Source organism: Crotalus tigris, unplaced genomic scaffold (genome assembly GCF_016545835.1).
Source record: "Crotalus tigris isolate CLP2741 ecotype Arizona unplaced genomic scaffold, ASM1654583v1 scf7180000017771.5222438, whole genome shotgun sequence".
Taxonomy (NCBI): Eukaryota; Metazoa; Chordata; class Lepidosauria; order Squamata; family Viperidae; genus Crotalus; species Crotalus tigris.
This window is the reverse complement of record NW_024096622.1, coordinates 3,048,892-3,070,864: the sequence shown is the minus strand read 5'-3', so window position 1 is coordinate 3,070,864 and position 21,973 is coordinate 3,048,892. Positions and strand designations below refer to the sequence as shown.

The 21,973-nt window shown below is 35.8% G+C and overlaps 2 protein-coding genes across 10 annotated transcripts in view; one reads left to right on the top strand and one right to left on the bottom strand.

Moving 5' to 3' along the window:
- Positions 1-1,601: 1,601 nt before the first annotated feature.
- CNIH4 (cornichon family AMPA receptor auxiliary protein 4) lies at positions 1,602-12,031 on the bottom strand. Of its 4 annotated transcripts, XM_039341703.1 has the most exons (6): positions 11,558-11,602; positions 11,056-11,130; positions 8,695-8,763; positions 6,792-6,904; positions 4,469-4,609; positions 1,602-4,044 (listed from the first exon to the last, which is right to left on the bottom strand). In XM_039341703.1, exons 4-6 carry the CDS (start codon positions 6,857-6,859, stop codon positions 4,017-4,019), a joined length of 237 nt encoding a protein of 78 aa, XP_039197637.1. In that variant the 5' UTR covers positions 6,860-6,904; positions 8,695-8,763; positions 11,056-11,130; positions 11,558-11,602; the 3' UTR covers positions 1,602-4,016. The 4 variants fall into 4 exon arrangements, with proteins under 4 accessions (XP_039197637.1, XP_039197635.1, XP_039197636.1 ...); XM_039341701.1 differs by lacking the exons at positions 11,056-11,130; positions 11,558-11,602 and adding an exon at positions 11,802-12,031; XM_039341702.1 differs by lacking the exon at positions 11,056-11,130 and having other exon boundaries at positions 11,558-11,672.
- Positions 12,032-12,349: 318 nt separating this feature from the next.
- Positions 12,350-21,973, top strand: part of NVL (nuclear VCP like) — a 56,318-nt gene continuing 46,694 nt past the window's right edge. For 5 of the 6 annotated variants that reach the window (XR_005556469.1, XR_005556468.1, XR_005556467.1 and 2 more), the window contains exons 1-8: positions 12,350-12,486; positions 15,625-15,698; positions 16,345-16,397; positions 16,703-16,793; positions 17,547-17,595; positions 18,857-19,132; positions 21,349-21,475; positions 21,651-21,727. Coding sequence is in view for 2 of the 6 variants with exons in the window: in XM_039341697.1 (XP_039197631.1) it covers positions 12,421-12,486; positions 15,625-15,698; positions 16,345-16,397; positions 16,703-16,793; positions 17,547-17,595; positions 18,857-19,132; positions 21,349-21,475; positions 21,651-21,727 (813 nt within the window). In the remaining 4 variants the exon portion in view is untranslated. The remainder of the gene's footprint in view (positions 12,487-15,624; positions 15,699-16,344; positions 16,398-16,702; positions 16,794-17,546; positions 17,596-18,856; positions 19,133-21,348; positions 21,476-21,650; positions 21,728-21,973) is intronic. The other variant, XR_005556470.1, reaches the window with a different exon arrangement.

Sequence of the window (21,973 nt, the reverse complement as noted above, 5' to 3'; positions counted from 1 at the left end):
TTTTATACAACCCGCCCCCCCCCTCCTCCATGGCCTGGTATTTGCCCTGAGTAACTGTTCTAAATTAAAAGATGGAAAGACACCTCTGTGTAGCAATGAAATAACAACAAATCATATGGAAAAAAAATCAAGCCCAATCAAGCTAAAATAAATGGAAAGCTCTTTAATTTTGGGAGGAAAGTCCCATATTTGGAAGAAAACGTACATTGCTTGAGCTTAAGCATGATCTTTCATACTCAGATTCTGTGATAAGCAATCACAGTCAGTGCACTTCAGTGTATTTCATAACTCAGATTTAACACATGCTTCATAGCATTTGATTTAATCAGTTATGTCTCACAAATTTTCTTTAAATACTGTCAAATTAGGAAAGCTGGTACTCCAATTACTTAATGTAATAACTTAGTTTTTATAATTCAAATGACAAAAACTATCTTAGAAAACCAGGCCTACAGAAGTCTTTTAAAGTAACATTGCTTTCCTCTTATGTTCTCTAATAGATTGAACTCATTTTATTTCAGCTCATTTTATGCCATAGTGTTTTTTTCTGTTTGCTATAGTCAATTCATATATATATTCTGTTCATTTGGCATTAAGTTCTTTTATTTGAAATTGCTTAATAGTTATTTTTGAGCTTCTGTAATTCTTATTTATTACAGATACTTGCAGATACTCCCATTCAACATCTTGAAATGCTTTACATCTCTATAACCAACCTGGTACTGGCACTAAAATTGCATATTAACTCAAAACTATTTTAGGAGATTAGAGCAAAAATTAAGACTGGCTGAACCTGAAACGGCTTGCATAATTTAATTTATTCAGGTTATTCAAAGCAATCTGATGCTGGCAAATAAAATTTCATGCATAGACTTTAATGAACATGTCTGAACCTATAATTTACCCTTCTTTGAAATATAACACTAAAGGGAAACTAAGTTAAAAGCACTGAAGGGAGCATATTACTGAGTTTTCTTCTAAGGAATTAAAAAAAAATACTTGTGAAAGCATTTCAGAAGCTATGCAGTTCTTAAGTAGCTGCTCCAGATGTAGAATTAACATTTGTTGCCAAGCTGAACTTCTTATGACTACATTGTGAGACAAATTGTCCCACAGTGTTAACACTGCTAGGACTTTTTGTGAGTGGACAAAACAGTGTTTTCTGGCATGTAGATTGGAAAGCATCTGTGTCACTTTTTATATAAACTAAAAACTAAATTCACCATTATAAAAAGATATGGAAGAGGCGTATCTGCAATATTCTCATTTTCATACAGTAGATATTTCTCAATCTCAGCTATAAATTCTAGAGCAATCATTAATTGTTCATACAACAGAGATGATCAATGAAAACAAGTTAGCATTTTGACCATCAATTCCAAACTAGGCATGCCAACCATAAATTATCTTGCCACAATGCTTCTCATCTTTATCAGGTAAGTCACTTTAAAAATAGCACAAAAGAGGAAAAGGAATTTAATTTTTATGTAACCCATAAATAGCCTTGTAAATGTGTAGCTAGCTTTTCTCAGTTTTGAAATGAGGGGAACACAAGAAAAAGTTAATATAGAGTCACAGGTAGAAAACTACCCAATTTTTTCCCAATAATTTCATTCTGATTTCCAAACTGGTATTGTTGAATGACATTTAAATAATGCTAGGTGTTTAGTGCCATGTTAACTACAAAAATCTCCCACCCTTTTAAAATGGCTTAAAATTATTTCTTGTACTAATTTTATGCTGGCAATATATTAGGGAAAGGAGAATTAGTAACCTTTTTAACAGCAAAAGAATGTCTTAATTTGTAATTTGGGCAGAAAGGGAAAATAAACCAATTTTCAGTAAGATTTGGTTCCCTTTATCTGTACCCCAAAGCACACAAGTTGCCTCGGATTGATGCATTTCAGATAAATTACTAACCATGTATCGTTAATACTCCATATATGTAGATATATTTATATCTATATCTATATATCTTGCATTGGCTTGCATCCATTTTCAGCTGCCATACAAAAAACCACTCTTATGACAGATAATTATAATTTTGGAAACATTCTGGAATAGGGAGGACTAATTGATGTATGCAGTGTTGTCTGCAATAGCTGCTCTTGTTGCTGGAACACAAACTAGAAACCTGTTTGCTACTTGCTGACTTCATATAGTTGGATTCAGCAAAGTGTGTATGGTATGAATGTGTGTGTAAAACAGAATCAGTCATGGAACCAACTAGGTACATGTCATGTTTTACTGAATAATTTTAAGTCATGTTGTGTGTATTTGTCTTGTCCTCTAACATTAAGATTTGGTTCATACAAATATATTTTTATAAATTTGAAGTACAGTGTGCCCCATTTTTTAAGTGTTTCATTGTTAAAAATAAGTGTACTAGATTTGATTCTTAACACTTACTGGCACAGATGGAAAAAGCTATTGGCTCCAAAAATGTAAGAGGAAGAAACATTCTCAAACGTATGTGTGTATTTACAAACCAAGCTGTAGAGATCAAGAAAAGAACATTTTACTGTTCTCAAATTTCTAAATTGTCAAGATTTATATGGAGTTGTGGTGGAACTAGTTAACACTTAGAGCTTTTGGTATGTAATGACTATTTGCTATGGACTGATATTAAATGTTTCAAAGGATTGCGTTATTAAATTTTCTGGATTTTGTTACTTTCCTCTTGAATTATATTAAGTAGTTTAAATTTCTTTTCTGACATTAAAACCTGAATTTTGGGGCTCCGTATTTATTTTCACTAGTTTTACTAATTATTTATGGGGCACATTAATTTTTTATTTTATAAATATGTAGTATATTAAACATATCTTAAATCGTTCAATTCAAGCTACATTAATTCCTGATTTGTCTATTGGAGTTTTTTTAATTAAACTTTTCCATGTTGGTGCACAGCACTTATCAAATATTTGTATTCCCTCTTTCCAGTTCAATAAACAAAATAAATAACTGGATTTGATTAGTAGTTCTTAGCTTCATAAGCTTTGACATCTGTTTCATACTAGAAAGGAACAAAAGTTCCTTTCTTTTCTAAGATGTATACATACACATATGATCATACAACTGCTCAACCCATGAATAATCCAGCAAGAATTCTTGTGAGAATGGATCCCATACTGCTCAGACTGAACATGAGTTACTCACTTGGAGCACAAAGCCATCCCCATAAATCTTACCTATTGTAGCCTAACAGGCAAGCAAAATCAGGCTGTTTGTTGAACCAGTGGCTATAGGCTGTAGTTTGAGATTGCAAACTCTATTGAATTGATTAGTACCAAGTGTCCAACAGCAAATGGGATTGCAGATATAACACAGCTTCAATTTGGATCTGGCCTACTACCATTATAATACATACAAACTATGAATATATATACTGTCTGCAAAATATATTCATATATTAAAAAAGGGTGTTTGAAAAATCATTTCACAAAGTATTATAGCAGCTATGTGTGACCTGAATGTTAGAAGTGAACTTCAACAGTCTAAATAGAAGGACACTGGTTGTGCACGTGGAGGGTAACACTGAACTGACAAATGTTTGGCCATTGAACATACTTCAGCCTTCAGTTAAAACACATAAATGAACTATATTTAAAATGTTGCCTATAGGAAGGAAAACATTGGTCATTCGTCTCTGATAAGATTCCTTTTATATGATAAAACCTTCTTCAATGAAACTTATACCTGTTGCTTCACTCTTAATAGATGAATCTGCTGCATTGGGTAACCAGTATTCTTGCAAAATCTTTACATTACATAAGAATTAAATACAGTAAGAAAATGGATTTGAGTAAGAACAAAACAATAGTTGCAAAAACATAGTATTGTAGTTTCTAAAATATTTTATATGTTAAAAATACAGCAAAAATATGTTTTGTTCAAAGAGGAAAAAATATACTGCATGACATCACTGGTCTTGATTTTCTTGAGAGTTGCTCATGGCTTCATAGTATTCAATGGAGTAACATCAATTTGGCAACCATAATACTGCCACTTCAGTTTCAATCATTTATTAAAGCCAGGATCATACTATAAAGAGTGAAAAGACAAGACCATGTCAAAAGGTGTAAAGCTTGAAATAACCTGATTGCTCTTTGAAATTTATGTCAGCAAAACTATCAATGCTTCTAAAGGGACAGAAAAGAGTATTTTTAATAAAATTTAAAATCCATGAAACTACAGTTTCTATGAAGTAAAGTGGTATATAATCAATTAGATTTCGTAGTTTAAAAAAGTATCCCCATCAGATGCAGAAAATGTAGCATAAACAGAGAAAGCTAACAGTTTGGGATATTTTATACTACTCTGCAATGATAAAAAATAACATTGCTTCCACCAAGGCTCTTCCAAAGAGTTAAACCACATTAAAATTATAACAAACTATTCTAATAGGAATCTTAAGAATAGCTTTACTAATCTTTACTAATCTCAAAATGCAAGCTTTGAAACCTACCTGTAAAGATACATGAAGAAACAAAGGAGATGAAAACCAAGCTTTATCATAGCCTCCTTCATGTGTGATTTTAACTGCCCTCTGTTATGGATTTCTGTAGGGTCAAATACTCCCATGTTTCCACTGGGAACCATAATACACCTGAAATGGTTTCAGGAAAATTGTTTCATTATCAATTGTGTGCCAGCTCAACAAATTAATGATCTCCATATCAAAAAAGACAAAACATGCAAAATAAAGTGAACTGAATTGGTGGTTGAGTTCTTTCCAACAATACATCATAATGTTAAAGTGTTGCATAAGGGTTTCAGAAAAATGAAACAAAATTAGATCATTTGAGCTTCATTTGAAAAGTTTTAAATTCCAGTAGCAGCAATGCTAGGAGAAATCGCTTTTCTGCATTTTTCAGCAATTTCTGCAGGGCTCCATCTAGCATTACTCAAATACACCCTGCTTTTGCAACTTCCTTTGTAGTCAACATGTATCCCAAAACTGTTCAATACATGTCTGCCGTAAATAGCAGGACAGACAAATGCCTTTGTGCAGTGGAAGTGCATTACTGGCATTAATCAAAAGATCTTTCAAATCTGATGCCAGCCTGTTTTCTCCAATAAATATGAATATCTGAATTTGCCATGTTAAAATTAATATGCAGTTTTCAATCAGTCTTAAATCATCTTTTAAAGCAGACATGTCAAACACAAGGCCTGAGTGCCGGATGCGGCCCGTGAAGTGATTTCATGTGGCCCACAAAACCATCCTAGAAACAGTGAGGGAATGCCCCCCCTCTGCCTTGGCCCTGGCCCAGACCAGCTGGGAGCCAATGTACAATTTTGTGGTGGCCATCTATGCTGAAACACATTCAGTCTTAGCTCCATAAGCCCCCCCCCCGCATGGCCTGAGAGGAACAGTGAGGCTTCACCAGTGGACCATGCCTTGGCACTTGCCCTGGTCCCACCCCCTTCTGCCAGAGACCCTCAGATCTATCCCACTCTTGCCCAGGCCCACACAGGCACCCTTGACACGAACGGTGTGGGGCTGGCCACACCCACCAAGTAGGCCACACCCACTCCATCCACACCCACCCAGTAGGCCGCACCCTCCCAGCCCTCAATGAAATTGAGTTTGACACCCCTGTTTTAAAGCTTGGGCACTGTTTAGAAATGGTGAGCTCATTACCAAAAAATTTGTTAAAATATTTGACTTATTAAACAAATTTTACATTTAAATGACTTTCTGTTCAATATATTGCATTAGAAATAAATATATGCATAAAAAACTTGAGACACTTAAAACAATATCCTACGCTTTTTTATTTGCTTACTAAATATAAATTGATTCAGCCCACAGTCATTTCAAAGTAGAAATATTGCATTTTTTTTCTTCCAGGACACCCACATCAAAGAAATTATTAATACTCTGATTTGCTTCAAAAGGGCTATACCCTCAAGCATTATTATGAGGCTATGTACATGAGACTTTAATGCATCTTATATAAATCCTAAATCTGAAGTATTGCCAAAATTGAAAAATAAAAATAAGTATATTTATTAGAGGCAAATTTAAGCCTGGGCAGTAATTTGCAAACAAACTCTTAAAAGGAATTCAATTTTCTTCTTTTTTCCCTTTAGGTGAAAGCAAAATTGATAAAATTCCAAAAGTACTGGTTCATGCCATCTGAACATTCAAGATATATATATATATGTACTTCGTTAGAGTTACATATATCCTGCCTTCCCAGGATTGTTTTTACCATCCAAAACCACTCTATGAACAAGGTTGAGCTGAGAGAGATTGGTTCACGATCTTCCAGTAACTTTTACAGCTAAGCAGAGCTGAATCTAAATATTTCCAGTACTGGTTCAATGCTTAACTTCTAATTACTACATTACTAGATATTTTTTGCACCAGCAAATAATGATACTTGCTCCTGGCAAAGTACAAAAGTGGCTTTATACTATTTACTTCTCAGGATGGGGTAAAAAATGAGTTTTGAGTAAGATTAATGATGCACTAGATTTTCACATGATCATGCTCAAAGTCAGTTTTTAAACTTAACACTTTTAACAACAATGTAGTGAGAATATGCCCGTATACTTGTGAAAAGGAAAGTCTAGTATATCTATTGTTGGTGTTATCCAAAATTCATGCTGAAATCCAATGAGAAAGGAAAAGTAATAATTACGTTTCTCTCACTTCCTGCTGACATGGCTGGACTAGTAAGTGCTTGAAGAAGGCAGAGTTTATAAAAATATTCATTAAAAGAGAAAAACAATATGAGCAACATCATGTAATTCTTAAGTCACCAAAATAATGGTCTTACCTGTATATGTTCCACGTTGCCACGGGAAAATTGAGAAGGAAGATGAACCAGTGCAGTGAAATAAGCATTAATACAGTGACAATGGTATGGCCGATCAATTCAGGGATCACCCACTAGAAAGATTTTTAAAACAATTTAAAAAGTAAAAACTATTATAAAGATTTTGCAGGAATCTTCTACCAGCAAGTTGACAAGGGCTGCAAAACTGTTATTTCATTAAAAAGAATCAGTAATTGATCTCTACCAGATGTTTCAGATATAAATTGTAAATGTAATTACAAAGCAGCAATTTACAAAATAAGGATTTCTTTCTAGGATACCATCAGAAATTTTGAAATACTTTACGAGAACCTGATCAGCATTTCTAATATCAATAAGAAATACGAGCAAGCAACAGTTTCGAGTTAAATCCTGTATATTCAACAGTTCTGGATAAACCAAAATGCTAGTACCAGGTTTATATATTTCAGCCTAATTTTCAAATTAGCTTTATTTTTCATGATTGAGAATTTGCTATCCATCAATCTGAAATCTTGCATCAAGATGGTACTATAAAAAGGGTGAGTATAGACATTTGGCATAGGCTAGCAATGGATTCTAATCCGTACAAGGTTAAATAAAATAATTTATAAAGATTTCTTATTTCAGACAACTCAAATGTGACTGACGATAAACTAGTAGATAAGAATAGGGAAAGGCAAGCAGAAAAAAATATCTTCTGAGACCAAGCTACACATAAAACACTGGAATGCTGCAAGAGGAGAAGATTATATATAGTCAGCATTCAGCAAAGTATATGAAACACTGAAGGAAAAAAAATGAGATAGGGAAATAAATAGAGGCTGGTCTGAAAATCTAATACTATCATACAGACAATTCAGATTCTAGTATTAGGCCTTCAAGATTATTTCTTGTTTTTTATATTAAGAAAACTATGCTAAGGAAGCAATTCTAGGTTCACTATTGTTCCTCTCTGAATTAACAATACAGGCAGTCCTTGATTTAAGACTAAGTAAAGTGGTTAAGTAAATAGCACCCAATTTCATTAACTTTTTGCCATGGTTGTTAAATCATGCAGTTGTTAAGCAAATCTGGCTTCCTCTATTAACTTTGTCAGAATCCAGCTGGGAATGGTGATCACATTACTCCGGGGATGCTACAACTGTTGTAAGTACATGCCATTTGCCAAGTGCCCAAATTTTAATCATGACCATGAGGATGCTGCAACTATCATAAGTACAAGGACAGGTTGAAAGTCACTGTTTTAATGCCATTATAACTTAGAACAGCCGCTAAAGAAATGGTTGTCAGTCAAGGACCACCTGCAGAAAGGAGATATTTTTTGAAAACTTAAAACAGTGCAAACAATTTAGTACTGGATATAAATTTGAACTGCAAGTTCCGCAATATTTTGGTAATGAGGCTGATGGGTTAATTCAAAATCTCTGAAGAAACTAACTTAACTACTACTGCTCTAGAAAGACATTTGTCCAAAGCACTCTTTAGTGAGTTTATGAATTACATATAATAACAATATGCCTTCCAACTCCCATCAGCGTAGTCCTATGCTTGCCAATCATACTGAGTATAACAGTAATTATTCTCAGATGGTACTAGAACTACAGTCTATATATATTCTTATATGCCTAGAAATAGGAATTGCCAATGTCCCCAAAGAACCTATCATTGGACTATGTTGGTTTGCATATTCTACTTACTAAATAAAACAGAGAAAACTAAAATATCCCTCAAATCAGTAACTAATATAGAAGCCATTCTCTGGCAACATACATTTTACAGTTGAGGCCAACAGTACAATATTTGTAAAAAATTGCATTTACTACATTACTGTATTAACAATAATACAACATTTAAAATAATTAAAGAGAGAAAAACAACTTACTTTATTTAGTTTTGAGCAGCAAGATCTGGCATTAATGTAATCACATTCCAAATCTGATAGTGTAATTATCTGATGATCAAGATAAGAACAACTATTATGTCAGCTATACCCCTGCCTCTTCTAAATAAGAATTAAACTAATTGTGCAAATTGTAAATAGCACCATAAGAAGATTTTGTATAAAAATCAGCAAGCAGGCCTCCAACTTAGGACTTCCAGAAAGAAAGCATATAGACAACAGCAGAATCCATACCCCTGTTACCTGTTGGTGTCTTCACTCAATGCCACCCAAATTCCAAATTATAATATGCACAATATAGATGTAGCTGGGACACAATGATCACTCATTATTTCCCCAGCAGCTTGTTTTGTGACTTCAAAATTTGAGTAAGTATGGTAGAACTTCTGCTGGCGCATAAGCACAGTCACTTACTGATCTGATTCAGATGTTGCCCCTCCCCCATTAAGACAGTTTCCCATTATCAATACGAATATTTGAGTTCAAATTCTCCCCCCTTCTTTTTATCATATATTTATTTTAGTTTATTATAGCCACCCAACTCCAATGGATTCTGGAGAGGGCACAAAACCAATTGCTCTATAAAAACGGGGGGGGGGGGGAATCTACCACACAGCCTGGACTAAAACAATCTAAAAATGACACAAATCAAAACACACACACCCAACACAACACATTAATCCCAGGCCTGGGACCAAAGCCAGATTTTAAGAGCTTTTCAGAACCTTAAGAGAGGATGCCGTCCTCTGAGGGGCTGCTGTTTCAGACAGTGGGGGCTATGATAGAGAAGGTACACTTCCTCAGTCCCCTTAATAGAGTGCACCCACTCTGCTGGAACATACTTTATGGGCAGAAACCATTGAAGATAAGCAGTCCCTCAGATATCCAGGTTCCATGCCATACAGGGGTTGATAGATAACCATACCTTGAATTGCACTTGGAAGTCAATTGCCAACTGGCTATGCAGTAAAAAGTTAAAACATTTACTTCAAGATTTAAAGTAACCAGAATTTGCTAATGTCTGAATTTGGAGAACCTGAGCTATTTAAAATCTAACAAGCACAATTTGAACCCACTGTTAGATACTCATTGTTCAAAGAAACATTTGTTGAAAGCAAAAAATTCTAAAGTTTAAACTTCAGGGCAAAATGTGGATTGGGCGTTCATAAAAAATGTGGCGTAATATGTAGGCTTATCCATTTCCATAAGAAATTATGGTTTTCTGATACATACATATCAGGTCATTAGAATTTTATGTTGAGCAACAGCAGAGATATTCTTCTAAAATTTTGGAACAGGAGCCTAACACAAGCCACTATCAAATATGCTGCCTAAGACCAAAGTCAATTGGTGTAAGACTTATTTAACAGAATAATAGAGCTGGAAGGGACTTTAGAGGTCATCTAGTCCAACCGTCTGATCAAGCAGGAGACCTCTGTACCATTTCAGACAAATGGTTGTCCAGGAAATTTTTCCTTATTCCTAAATTACTTCTACTAATATTTCATGTGATCTTGATTCTGTCCCTCTGTTAATACATCCTAGGACTGCATTTATAGTATTATAAAAGAATATTATAGTATTATAATATTACAGTATATAGTATTTATAGTATTATGCCTCACAGATGAAATGATGCACACCATATTTTGGCATATCAAATTTTGCTACATGTACAGTATGTTGGTATATATGTAATATATATATATTTATACAAATGGATAAGCCTACCTGCATATTACAGCACATTTTTTATGACTGCGGAGTCCACACACTATAAGTAACCTTTTGTTGCTCTTTAAAGTTTTACAAAATCCTCTAATTCCTAAATAAACTGTAGCAAAATTTTATTCATGAAATTAAAAAAATCTGTTGAAGAGCTTCTTTTAGAAAATTCAGTCTTCTAATGACAACATAAAAAAGTTTTATAATTTTCAGGATAATTTAAGTGCTTGGAAAGGTATCTAAAATACATGTTTAAAAACTGTCCCTTCATATATCCTATATGAAATAACCACCAAAGTGTTTATACAATAGTCAGAATGATAAAGATCATAATGTACAGATTTAATTCTAAGCACACACATCTATCACTACTGTGAAACTTCATCGCAATTCTACATATCTTAATCTATATTAATTAATCTGTCACAATCAGGTCAACAGAGGTCAATTTTTAAAAATATGTTGTTTCAAGTGGAAAACTAAAAAGTATCATTGAATAGAACAGACCCCAAGCAATAAGCTTTACACTTCAAAGAATGCATTACAGAATATCACAATAACTGGGGTTTATGCGAACTTTAAGACAGGAGGGTGTATTACACTGGAAATAAATCTTACATTTTAGCAGGAACCAGGCTTTTTGCCATATCCAAACAGAACGTAACCAGAAAGTTGAATGGTAGATCAAACAATCTAGTGAACAAATTATCAAAAGAGAATGAAGCACTGTATCTTTCTTCTATAGCCAATCTAAAAACTGCCCTTCTTGTTCATCTTGTCCGCTGCAACCAATGCAGAATACAAGGCTTCAACCTCCTTCTACAAGACCTCGACTACATGTAATCAACCCCCTGCAAAAATATAGCTAGGGGACGGGGATTTGTAAAAGGCTGGTGCAGTTGTATTTTTGACAAGATATTTAGCTAAGTAAGAAACAGGACACACCATGCCCAACCTGCGCAGGTTCTGGACATAGGGAAAACATGCTTTAGAGTCCGTATAGCTTTGAGATAGATCCTGCCTTCTCTTCCCTTGGCCATGCCTTCAATTCCTCTCACACCCTCCGAGAAGCCCAACCTTTCTTCCAACCGCGCCTCCTAAGGCTCAGCCTGTCACCCACCTTACTCGAAAAGCCGCTTCTCTCTCGCTTTCCCCAACCAACGCTCGTTGCTGCTGGTCCCCGCACTCTTATGCCACCGCCACCGCCGCCGCCGCCGCCGCTACCCCTGCCCCAGCCAGACCGCCATTAACGCCCCCGCCTCAGCCAGTCCTCTCAACTGCAGACCGGAGGAAAGAGCCAAAGAGCGGGTCGCCAGCGCTCTCGGGCTCCGACCCCCCCTCGCCCAAACAAATAAAGAGGATACAAAGTAAACAGAAAGGAAAATCAGGGCGCAGCAATCAATGAGCGAAAAAATGAACACCATCGACTCCATCGTGCTGCGGAAATTGCCGCCCTGTCGTCCTCTCGGCCGCCGTACAGCGCCCCGCCTCTCTAGTCCGTTCGCAGCTGCCGGAGCAGAGCTTCCGCCTCTTCTTTCAAGTTCCTGTGATTTATCCCTATTATACATTTATTTGGAAAAGATTTCTTCGCACAGCACGCTGGGACTTGAAGTCCCTTTTTAGGCGTCTAAAGGAGGCGCCCGTTCTCTCGAAAACCCAAAGAAATTACGGGTAAAATTGACAAGAACATCCGAGGGAACTACAAAACATGGACTTCTGGTGACTCTTTTTTTAGGCGTCTAAGAAAGTGCCTGTGTAGAAATACGAAGGAATTGCCTTCTGCCTATTTTCCCCCCTCTGTACTGAAACGTGACAATTTATCTTCTAGATAATCATAGTCCATCGTTTAGTGAAACGGCCTGAAAAACCTCGCTGCTGCCAGTACATTTAGGGTTTTTAAAGGCAGCCTTAGCTGGGGTCCTACTTTAGTCCGGAAAAACTTTGCCTGAAAAAAAGGGAGGAATTTGCACGTGGGAAACTGCGATGCGGAATCGGGGAGGAAATCACTCTTTTGGAGGGGATCCCAGACTGAAACAGCGAGTTAAACAGGTGATTTCGCCGTTCTTGTTACATTCCTATTTGGCTTTATCGTGATGAGCAGCCGCCCTTGTATAAGAGGCAGGTTACGGTTGAATCCCATCTTCTTTTTCATAGCGGGCTTAGGACACGAAATGAAGAAGTTTTCTCGTGAGTGTAACCGTTAATTTAATTTATACGCCGTCCGACTCCCAGTGCTGTTGGCGGTTCACAAAAGAACACGGAAAACTATAAAATAATATAGTTATAAAAAAAAGGAGGAAGGATGACAAAACCGGGCAGCAACTCAGTCATGTCCTTCCGAGCCAAAGATCTGGGTGAAGAGCCAGGCCTTCAAGGCCCTCCGAAATGCCTGTAGGTGAGACTCCCTCCCCCGGTCATCCCAGAGGACCAGCACTGCGACAAGGTATACTTCTGGGGTCGCAATACGTGGCATTGTTTAATCGAAAGAACCTGAAGCCAACCCTACTGGAAGGAAGCTTAGAGGAGATAGGAATTCCTCAAATAAGTGGACCTTATGGTATGCTTGACTTACAGCCACAATTGAGCCCAAAATTTATGTTAAGTGAGTTTTACCTCATTTTATGACCTTGCCACAGTTGTTAAGTGAATCACTATTATTAAGGTAGTAACATGATTGTTAAGCGAATCTGGTATTCCCATTGACTTTGCTTGTCAGAAAGTTGGAAAAGGTGATTACATGACTGCAGGACATAGCAACCATCATAAATATAAACCAATTGCCAAGCAGCTGAATTTGATCACATGACCATAGGGAGCTGCAGTGGTTTTAAGTAAAAAACTATAATAATTCACTTTTTTCAGTGCTGTTGTAACTTTGAATGATCACTAAATGGATGGTTATATTGAGTTTTATAGATAATGACCAGCACTTTCAATTGTCTTAGAAGCAAACTGACAAGCAGTGCAGCTCATAGTGCAAAAATGTTACATGGGCATATCATAGCATCCCCATCAGTGCTTGTGCTGCCGTATTCTGATCAAAGCATTTGTATGGTTTTCAAGGGTAGACCACTTTGCAGAAGTCAAGTTGCAAGGCGACCAAGGTGTGAATGACTATCTGAAACATTTCGCAAACTGAGAAGGCTTTTAAAGGGTTTGAATACACCCATGAGAAATAAGTTTATTATGGATTGTTAATTCTTCCTCAGAGTAGGGTTAACATGCTTCCAAATTCCATTTGTGAGCACTCCATAAGTATTATTCTGGCAACCATGACAAATGAAATGCTGGCTAAGATGGGCGTTGAGTTGATTTGAAAGAGCTGCTCTTATTTGTACATATTAAGTTAAAGGACTGATTAATGACCAGTTAACAGCAACCCTATCTCTATTAGTCAAGACTCCTCAAACACTTAGACTAGGTCAAAAATGTGGTGTTTGGCTTCATTATAAATTCTGCTTTATGTAATGCCAACATGGCATCAGTTCCAGGTTTGATATTTTGATAAAGAGTATATAAAACTGTAGCTTTTTGAGGGGAGAAGACAAAGTCATAATACAGGTGGTCCTCCTACAATTAGGACTGGCAACTCCTAAGTGACATGGTTATTAAGTGAGACATTATATGACCCTGATGGAGTTAGTCTCATTTCTGCTACAGTTGTTAAGCAAGATATCATATAACCCTGATTTGCAGTTTTACTGCCAGCTTTTCTATTGACTCTGCTTGTCAAAAGTGAGCCATGACCAAGGGACCTGTGACAATCATAATCACTTATTGGTTATGAAGCAATCAAATCTCGATCACATGACCATGGGATGTTGCAATGGTCATAATTACTCATTGGTTACAAAGCAACCAAATCTCAATAATGTGACCATAGGGATACAATACTGAGACACTTGTAAAGTTAGTTTTTCGGTGCCATATCTTTGAATGGCCGCTAAATGGGGACAATTAGGTTTTAATCTTGTGGAAGCGCAATCAGTTGTTATTTATTTGACAAATTGGTTTAGCACATGTATGAGTAATGGATAGTGTTATCTTAATCCCTGACAATGTTATTGTTCTGTGACATATCTTGAGGTAACTAAATTTCAGAAGATTACTTCAACAAATTGGTTTTTGAATTATTAAAATGTAGAAGGTTGATTACGTATTCCATAGTATTGGATCTAGTTTTTTTGCTTCACAAGTAAATTAAGATACTATTCTTGGGGGTGTGATTATTGTTTCCACTTGAATTCTTACCCAAGGAAAGGACTAGAATCTTGGACCAGAATCTTTTGACTGGATTCTTATTGTTGTAACTCAATACATGCATCTATTCATTTCATATATAATGCCATTCCTAGTATTGTATTTATATCTGAATAAATTATATTCTTTAATTCTTTGATCCCACCTCTGACTTTCATCCTACCAAATTTCAGTAATGCCTGCTATGTCACACTTATCTGCCTGCGTTACGTTTTCCAGTTCTTCCTGGTTTTTTTCTCCTATACTCTATTTTACCATCTCCATGTTCTTTTGATAAACAAATAGTAACAAAAGTCACTTTCCTATTAGATCACCTCTAGGAGGTTGATTCCTTATATATACTCCTCTGATGCTATATCCCAACTAGGTCAACAGCAAGCAATGCTCCAGTCAAACAGTTACCATTTAGTAGCATAATGTGCATTCACAACTCTTAGGAAACAGCAGAATCATTCAGTTAGCAGTCTCCTCTGCCTTGATTCTTCCCTTCTGTTCTTCCTACTCTTCCTTTGTTCACTTGCTTGTCCTGCCAAATTCCACTAGTTTGCTCACTCAGAGAGCTCAGTAATTTGAAAAGAAAGATAAAAATCAGTATGGCCATCCTTCACTAGATTTATTTACAATTAAATATTCTAGTTTGCCTTTGAAATTGCTTAATTTAATTCTCACGATGTTGCAAAATTAATATACACTTAATAGTCCATTATCTGGACAAAAAATTGATCTTGCAATCAAAATCTGCTAAATGGGGATCTGGTAAATTAAGATTTTACTTTAATCTCTTTGCTTTTAAAAACCAGTGTAGATAATTGCTGTGCTGCATCTATTTTAAATTGTTCACATATGATTTTATGCTAGTACTATTTTTCATATTGTAAAGAATTGTATGCATCTTTAAATATGCTAACTTAGTTATATTTATTACAGTATCTAAGCAGTAATAAATGTGGCCAGTATGTTAACACTGAAATTCTAGCAGCAGAACTACAGAAAATATATAGGTGAGTAGTAAGAGATTTAATACTTTACATTTTCTATGAAAGGGGCAGTGGAATAGTGCATGTATAATAATAAATGGCATAATAATTAAACTTGTAAAGGTATAAACCTCAGGGCTTAATGATCTTCTCTATTTCTTACATTGTGTAGCTGCAAGAATGAAATCAATACAGATATACAAACATAAGAGATAAGCATAAGTATACAAAGCACATAAAGAATAAATAGCAAGCAAAACAAATTAGAAGCATGAAAGAAGAGAAAGGGAAATTCAACAAAAACTCTAACCCTAATTATTTACTACATCTCTCTATATCTTTAAAACTATTCTTGCTATACCATGTTTATATACTAATTCTTGCATTGTCTTTTGTTCCTTACGTCCTTTCCGCATAGGATTAATGTTAAGATTAGTCTAATCTTTTCAAACAGAAGCTGCAGATGACCAAACCTGGATAATTTACACAATATAATATAATATTTATTCTAATATGTATTTGAATGTATTTATTGGTCTTTTTTTTTTTACTCTGACATTGGTAATTATGCATTAGGCTACTTTTCCTTATGATGCTTACACTGGGCTTCTACACTGAAAATGAGGTATACAAAGAAATATTCACTGTGGCTTTTAAAATTGATTTTCAGTGCTGATTATGGACGAAGAAAAAGAAATGCCTTTAGAATACAGGTTGAGAAAGGTATGTTTGTTAATATTGTATTTGAAGTGAAATTAGGCCATGCAAGCTAGCTTATGTAAATAATGTAAAATATCTTGGAGAAAGAGAAAGAAAGAAAGAAAGGTGTATATGAACTTGGTCATGTGAGAACCAGCTAGCTTTAATATTTTAGATTGTGTTTTTAATTTAAGACCAATATCTTTGAATACTCTAATCTCTCTAGTGCTGGCTGTTGGTTGCATTCTGTACAAAATATAATTTGATTCTTGTTTCACATATGAGCAAGTTATTATTATTATTGATTCCATATGTATTTTTCTTTCTAGTTATTGGGATAATCAAAGATGAGGTAAAATCTACAGATTTAGCCATTCTAGAAGATGAATATTTAACAAAGAAAGCAAAAAGGGATGAAAAGTAAGTTGCAATCACTATAGTAAAAAAAAAAACCTTCAAAGTAGCTTTACGGCACTTTAAAGATTAACAAATTTATTATCGTGTACACCTCCTTAGACACAATGCACTTCCTCAAATGCATGGTGACCTTCCAGAACGTTTTTGGTAGTTAATCTAGTGTAATTTATACACTTTGCAAGCAAATATTAGGCAGTTCGGAATACTTTTGTCCCTTCTTTATTTTTATGTAAGTATTGATATAATTAATTTTTAGCTTTGGAGTAACTGTGGCTAGCATTATATGTGCACTTGTGTTTTTTCTAATCCCACATTTAGATAAATAAAATTCTGATTTGCTTCTAGCTGTAGTAACAAAGTATATGAATTAGAAAAATATGAATATATAGAATTGGAGGCTGATAATATTTGGAAAAAGGGGAAAGGATCTGAAGCTTAATTATGGAAAATTTACACAGCACTACATCTTACTAAAAGTTTTAATTTTCTACTATGCACTACTATTATTCGTTCCTTAGGCACGAAAAACTAGGAACTATTGCAGCTGATCCTTGAAATAGAAGGATTACACATTATATTAATATACCGTCAATAATATGGGGAAAATAAATTGCAACTTTTTGAACAGACCATTTTTTTAAAAAAAAATGCGTTCTTCATTCACAATATGACTTGATTTAAGGGAGATGCAAACAGTTCTGCTTTTTAAAAAAATATATATTAGAATCTTTATTTTTAATTCTCTCTCTCCAAAAGTGATTCAGAGACCAGCATGGATACTTCTGATACCGATACTGAACATCCTGTAAGTGTGATTGCTTACATAAGCCACTAGTAGTAACAGTTAGTTTTTTAAAATCTGTATTTATAATTCTGAAAACAAACGTATGCACCGACAGATTCTTTGTTTTTTTTAATCTTGGTCAAGCCAATTGTGGGACTTATATAACTACAGATAGACCTCAAAACAACAAATGAGCCCAGATTTGGGGCAAAAGTCATAGTGGTTGTTAAGCAAGGCACGCATGTGATCATTTCGCTCAACAGTCATGATCCTGGCTCTCCCTGCTGTAGTCATTCAGATTGCATGAGTCATTAAGTGGAGCATGGGGTGCCTCAGGGTGGTGCAGTCCCTGGGAAGCCCGTATATTTTTTTATTGTTTGTAAGCCACCCAGAGTCACTGCGAGTGAGTGGGCGGCCATATAAATCCTGTAAATAAAAATGAAATAAAATAATAAAATAAATAATAAAATAATAATGCTTCAGGCCCAGCCCATACTGTGCCACCTCCCCCCAACTTGCATTTGGCCTGCACTAGGCCTTCCAGGGAATCCACCCTCAGATACCCCCTGAGTATATAATGGTACTCAGTGGCAGCACTAAGGCTTGAAGCAGAAGTCCAATCCTTGACATTATCTCTAGCACTACCACTGACATTTGCAAAGCTTCCTTAGGGAATAGTACTTACCTTCAAGCTCCAAATTGCACAAGGCCTTTGTTATTGAAGCAGCTTTGGAGCATGATTTTGTGCAGTTTCTGCAGCTTCTGAAAACTAAGGAGTATGCCAAATTTTGTGAGAATTAGCCAAGAAATAATACTCCAGAGTTTGCGGCCAATGTAGTATTATATTGCAGTCATCCTAAAGCAAATGATTCTGAGACTACTTATAAGCAAAGTCTGTACTGAATAGTGGATCTAGGTCCAGGAGAACTATACATGCCTATTAATGGTGACTTTCAGTATTGGGAATGAGCGTCCTCTAAGATTATTGGAACCTCAAACTTAATTTCTAGTTGGACTTTTCATAAGTGATATGTTTCTAGGATGTTTTAAATGCTGGGTCTGCTTCTACTTTGTTCCAATTTTTGTTTTTATGCTTTTGACTGTCTTTGAATTTTAAATAATGGATTTTAGGAATCATTGTGATTAAATAGCTTTTAAAATATACAACAGTATTTGTTGTGTCTATAATTCATATTCTATTTATGATCAACATGATTTTGAAAATATTTACATTTGAAAAAGTCAGTTTCCTGTTGACATCTGTACCTGATTTCTCTTTCAGCATTCAAATCACATGAATACCTCTTTGTTAACCTTATATCGGGAAAGAAATCCGGATTCTTTGCCTTCATCTCCTAAAAATGATTTAATGATGTCTATCACTCCTTCACAATCAATGTCTAGATCAGATATTATTGCCTCTCCTCAAGCTCCATCAGTGACTAAAATTTCAGAAGGTGGATGGTTTATTGATAAGACCCCAGGCCCAAAGGAGGAAAACTTTTTAATTGATCTTTGTGCAGAAGAAGAATGTGATAACATTAAGCAGAAAGCTGAGGTATTTTTCTTAATGTCTCTGTGCCCTTTTCTATTATCCCATACAAAAAGCCTCACGATCAACGATAACTTTTAAAAAATATTTTGGTACCATAGAATTAAAGAGGAGAATATGAGAAAAGATTGAATTACATATAGACTAATATATTTAAAATGTGGTATTGTAACATTAAAATTAAGATATAGGGAGGGATACAAAACTTAATAATATGTGATGAAATTGCTTGAAAATCCTGTTTCCCCTGTGTCAAAAAAGGATCAATATGGGTATTAAAACACACACATTAAGAATCTAGTATTTGAAATAAAATGAAAATGTATCTTTCCAATATTCTGTAACAATTCTTTTTTTCACCAGCACCATCTGAGGAAAACTTTCATAATTCTTGATATCTTAATAAATTTGGGGTACGGTGATTAACCAGAAAAATGCTCATATTCTTAACATGAAACAAATGCTCTACAACAGGGGTGTCAAACTCAATTTCACTGAGGGCCGCATCAGCATTGCGGTTGCTCTCGGGGGGCTGGGTGGGTGTGGACTACTGGGTGGGCATAGATGGAGTGGGTGTGGCCTACTGGGTGGGCGTGGTTTCGACAGGCAGCGGGGCACTCTCCTCACAGCGCTGAGAGGTTGAGCTGGGCGTTGCGAAGCCCTCCAACTTTGCATCTTGCCGCCTGCTGAAACTAGGCAGGCTGGGGGCTAGGCAGAATTGCACTTCTCATCAGATTCATGTCACCCAGCCCAGTTCTTGGCGCTGTGAGGAGAGCGCCTTGTTGCCTGCTAAAACCGGGCAGGCTGGGAGCTGGGTGGCCTTGCATTTCTTTTTGGATTTGCGCCGCCTGGCTCAGCCTCTTGGCACTGTGAGGAGAGCGCCCCGCTGCCTGTTAAAACCCCTCCCCCAGAGCCCATCAAGCTGAATATGTGAAGTAGGCGAGGGCCACTTCCAGGTGATGGTGCATTTCTTCATTCCTCACAAAGGATGACACCTCCCCAGCATGCACCCAGGGGGCAGGGCTGACACGGCAGGGGCTGGTTCCTCACTGTTTCCAGACAGCCTTGTGGAGCTAAGACTGAATGTGTTTCAGCATAGATGGCCACCACAAAATTATACATTGGCTTCCTCCCGGCCGGCCTGGGCCAGGGCTAAGGCAGCAGGGGCCGTTCCCTCACTGTTTCCAGGATAGCTTCACGGGCCACATGAAACCACTTTGTGGGCCGCATCCGGCCCCCGGGCCTTGTGTTTGACATGTCTACTCTACAACTATATTAGTAATATTTTGGATTTCAGCTCAAAATGTGAGAATTAGGATAAATCCAATCCATTTAATTTCCAGGTCATGGATTGTATCCATCAGCTAAATGATGCCATTTAATAAATAATCCTTACTAAATATTTTCTGAGATCTTAGCAAGATTAATACATTTTTCTGTGTGTTAATTTCATAAGATGAAAGGAGACCGATTCTTTAAATTTTGTTCCACTGATTTACAAGAACACAGTGTTCAGATCTGTTACCCTAAATATACTAATGCTATTACATTATTTCAGTTTCTCATAAAAATGGAATGTTGGCTTTGGAGCCAACATTAATTCCTCCAATAGATATAAAACTATTGAAACAACAGTAGCGCCACGATCTAATAATTCACATAACAAAAGCATAAGTTAAAATGACTAGGAAGCTTCCTGAAATAAATGAAATTTGTTTTTTTTTAAAGTTTTGCAAGATTTTTAAGAATGGACTTGTTTTAAAAAAAACTGATTCAGTCCAAAAAAAATAATAGTCTGAGAGGTTTATCTAAAAATGGATGATCAGCTTTACTAGATATTTTTAACTGTGGCTATCATGTAATAGCAGCTATTTAGGCAGAGGTTTAAAGATATCTATATTTTAAAAACTAAAATGAATAAAAAAAAGGGAGAAGCGTGCCATAAAAAGTGTTGAAGTGCTAGGGAAGCCGCAGAAGCTCTTTCAGTGGTGGGATTCATCTGGTTCGCACCACTTCAGCAGAACCAGTAGCTAATTTTTTGTTGCCCAGGCCAAGAATAGATTTCTGGAAGTGGCATTCACACAGAGAACCAGTTGTTCACATATTTGAATCCCACCACTGAGCTCTTTGTATCTTAGTTTAAAATCCCATTATATTGCCCAGACTTTGCAATTGTATCTTGCTGGATAAAATGTATCAAGAGACTTTTCTTTGTGATGTAGAATGCAGGAAACATTTCTATTTTGGAGACCGTGAGAAAGAAGTCCAAGAATAAAAAATATAAACGGAGAAAAGTTGAATTTCCTAACGTAGATGAAGAAATAGAGTCAGTTTTGAAGCAACAGAAAGGTAAGAGATGGCCTGTTTGTATTTATATAGGAAAAATGCAAAGTGATATTTCACTGTTTGTCAGTATAAAATTTGTTCAGTTTAATCTTTATGAAGTTTGTGGCTGTTTTTCTTCTGTTTAAAACAACCCATCAGCTGTGATTGTTCTTTTAATATTTTCTTATTTTTTATGCAGTTAAATCAAGAGAAATAGAGCTGCAAACTTCCTCAGTGACATTTGAGGATATAGGAGGCAATGATGAGATTTTGAAGGTTAGATTTAACTAATCTCTTTTTTAAAAATTTCAGCCGAAATAGTGTGAAGTTTAGAAGGCTTTAACCATAAATTTAATTTAAAATGATGAGTACTAAGTGTGCTATGTTGGAAAGCAACTATAATTCTTTGTTAAATGAAATCCAGTTATCTTAACAAGCCTGTTAAGTTACATATTCCTGTTTTTACCAATTGGAAGGGGCATTGAAACTCAGGCCTCCTTAACAGTTAATTGGGCATCTTTC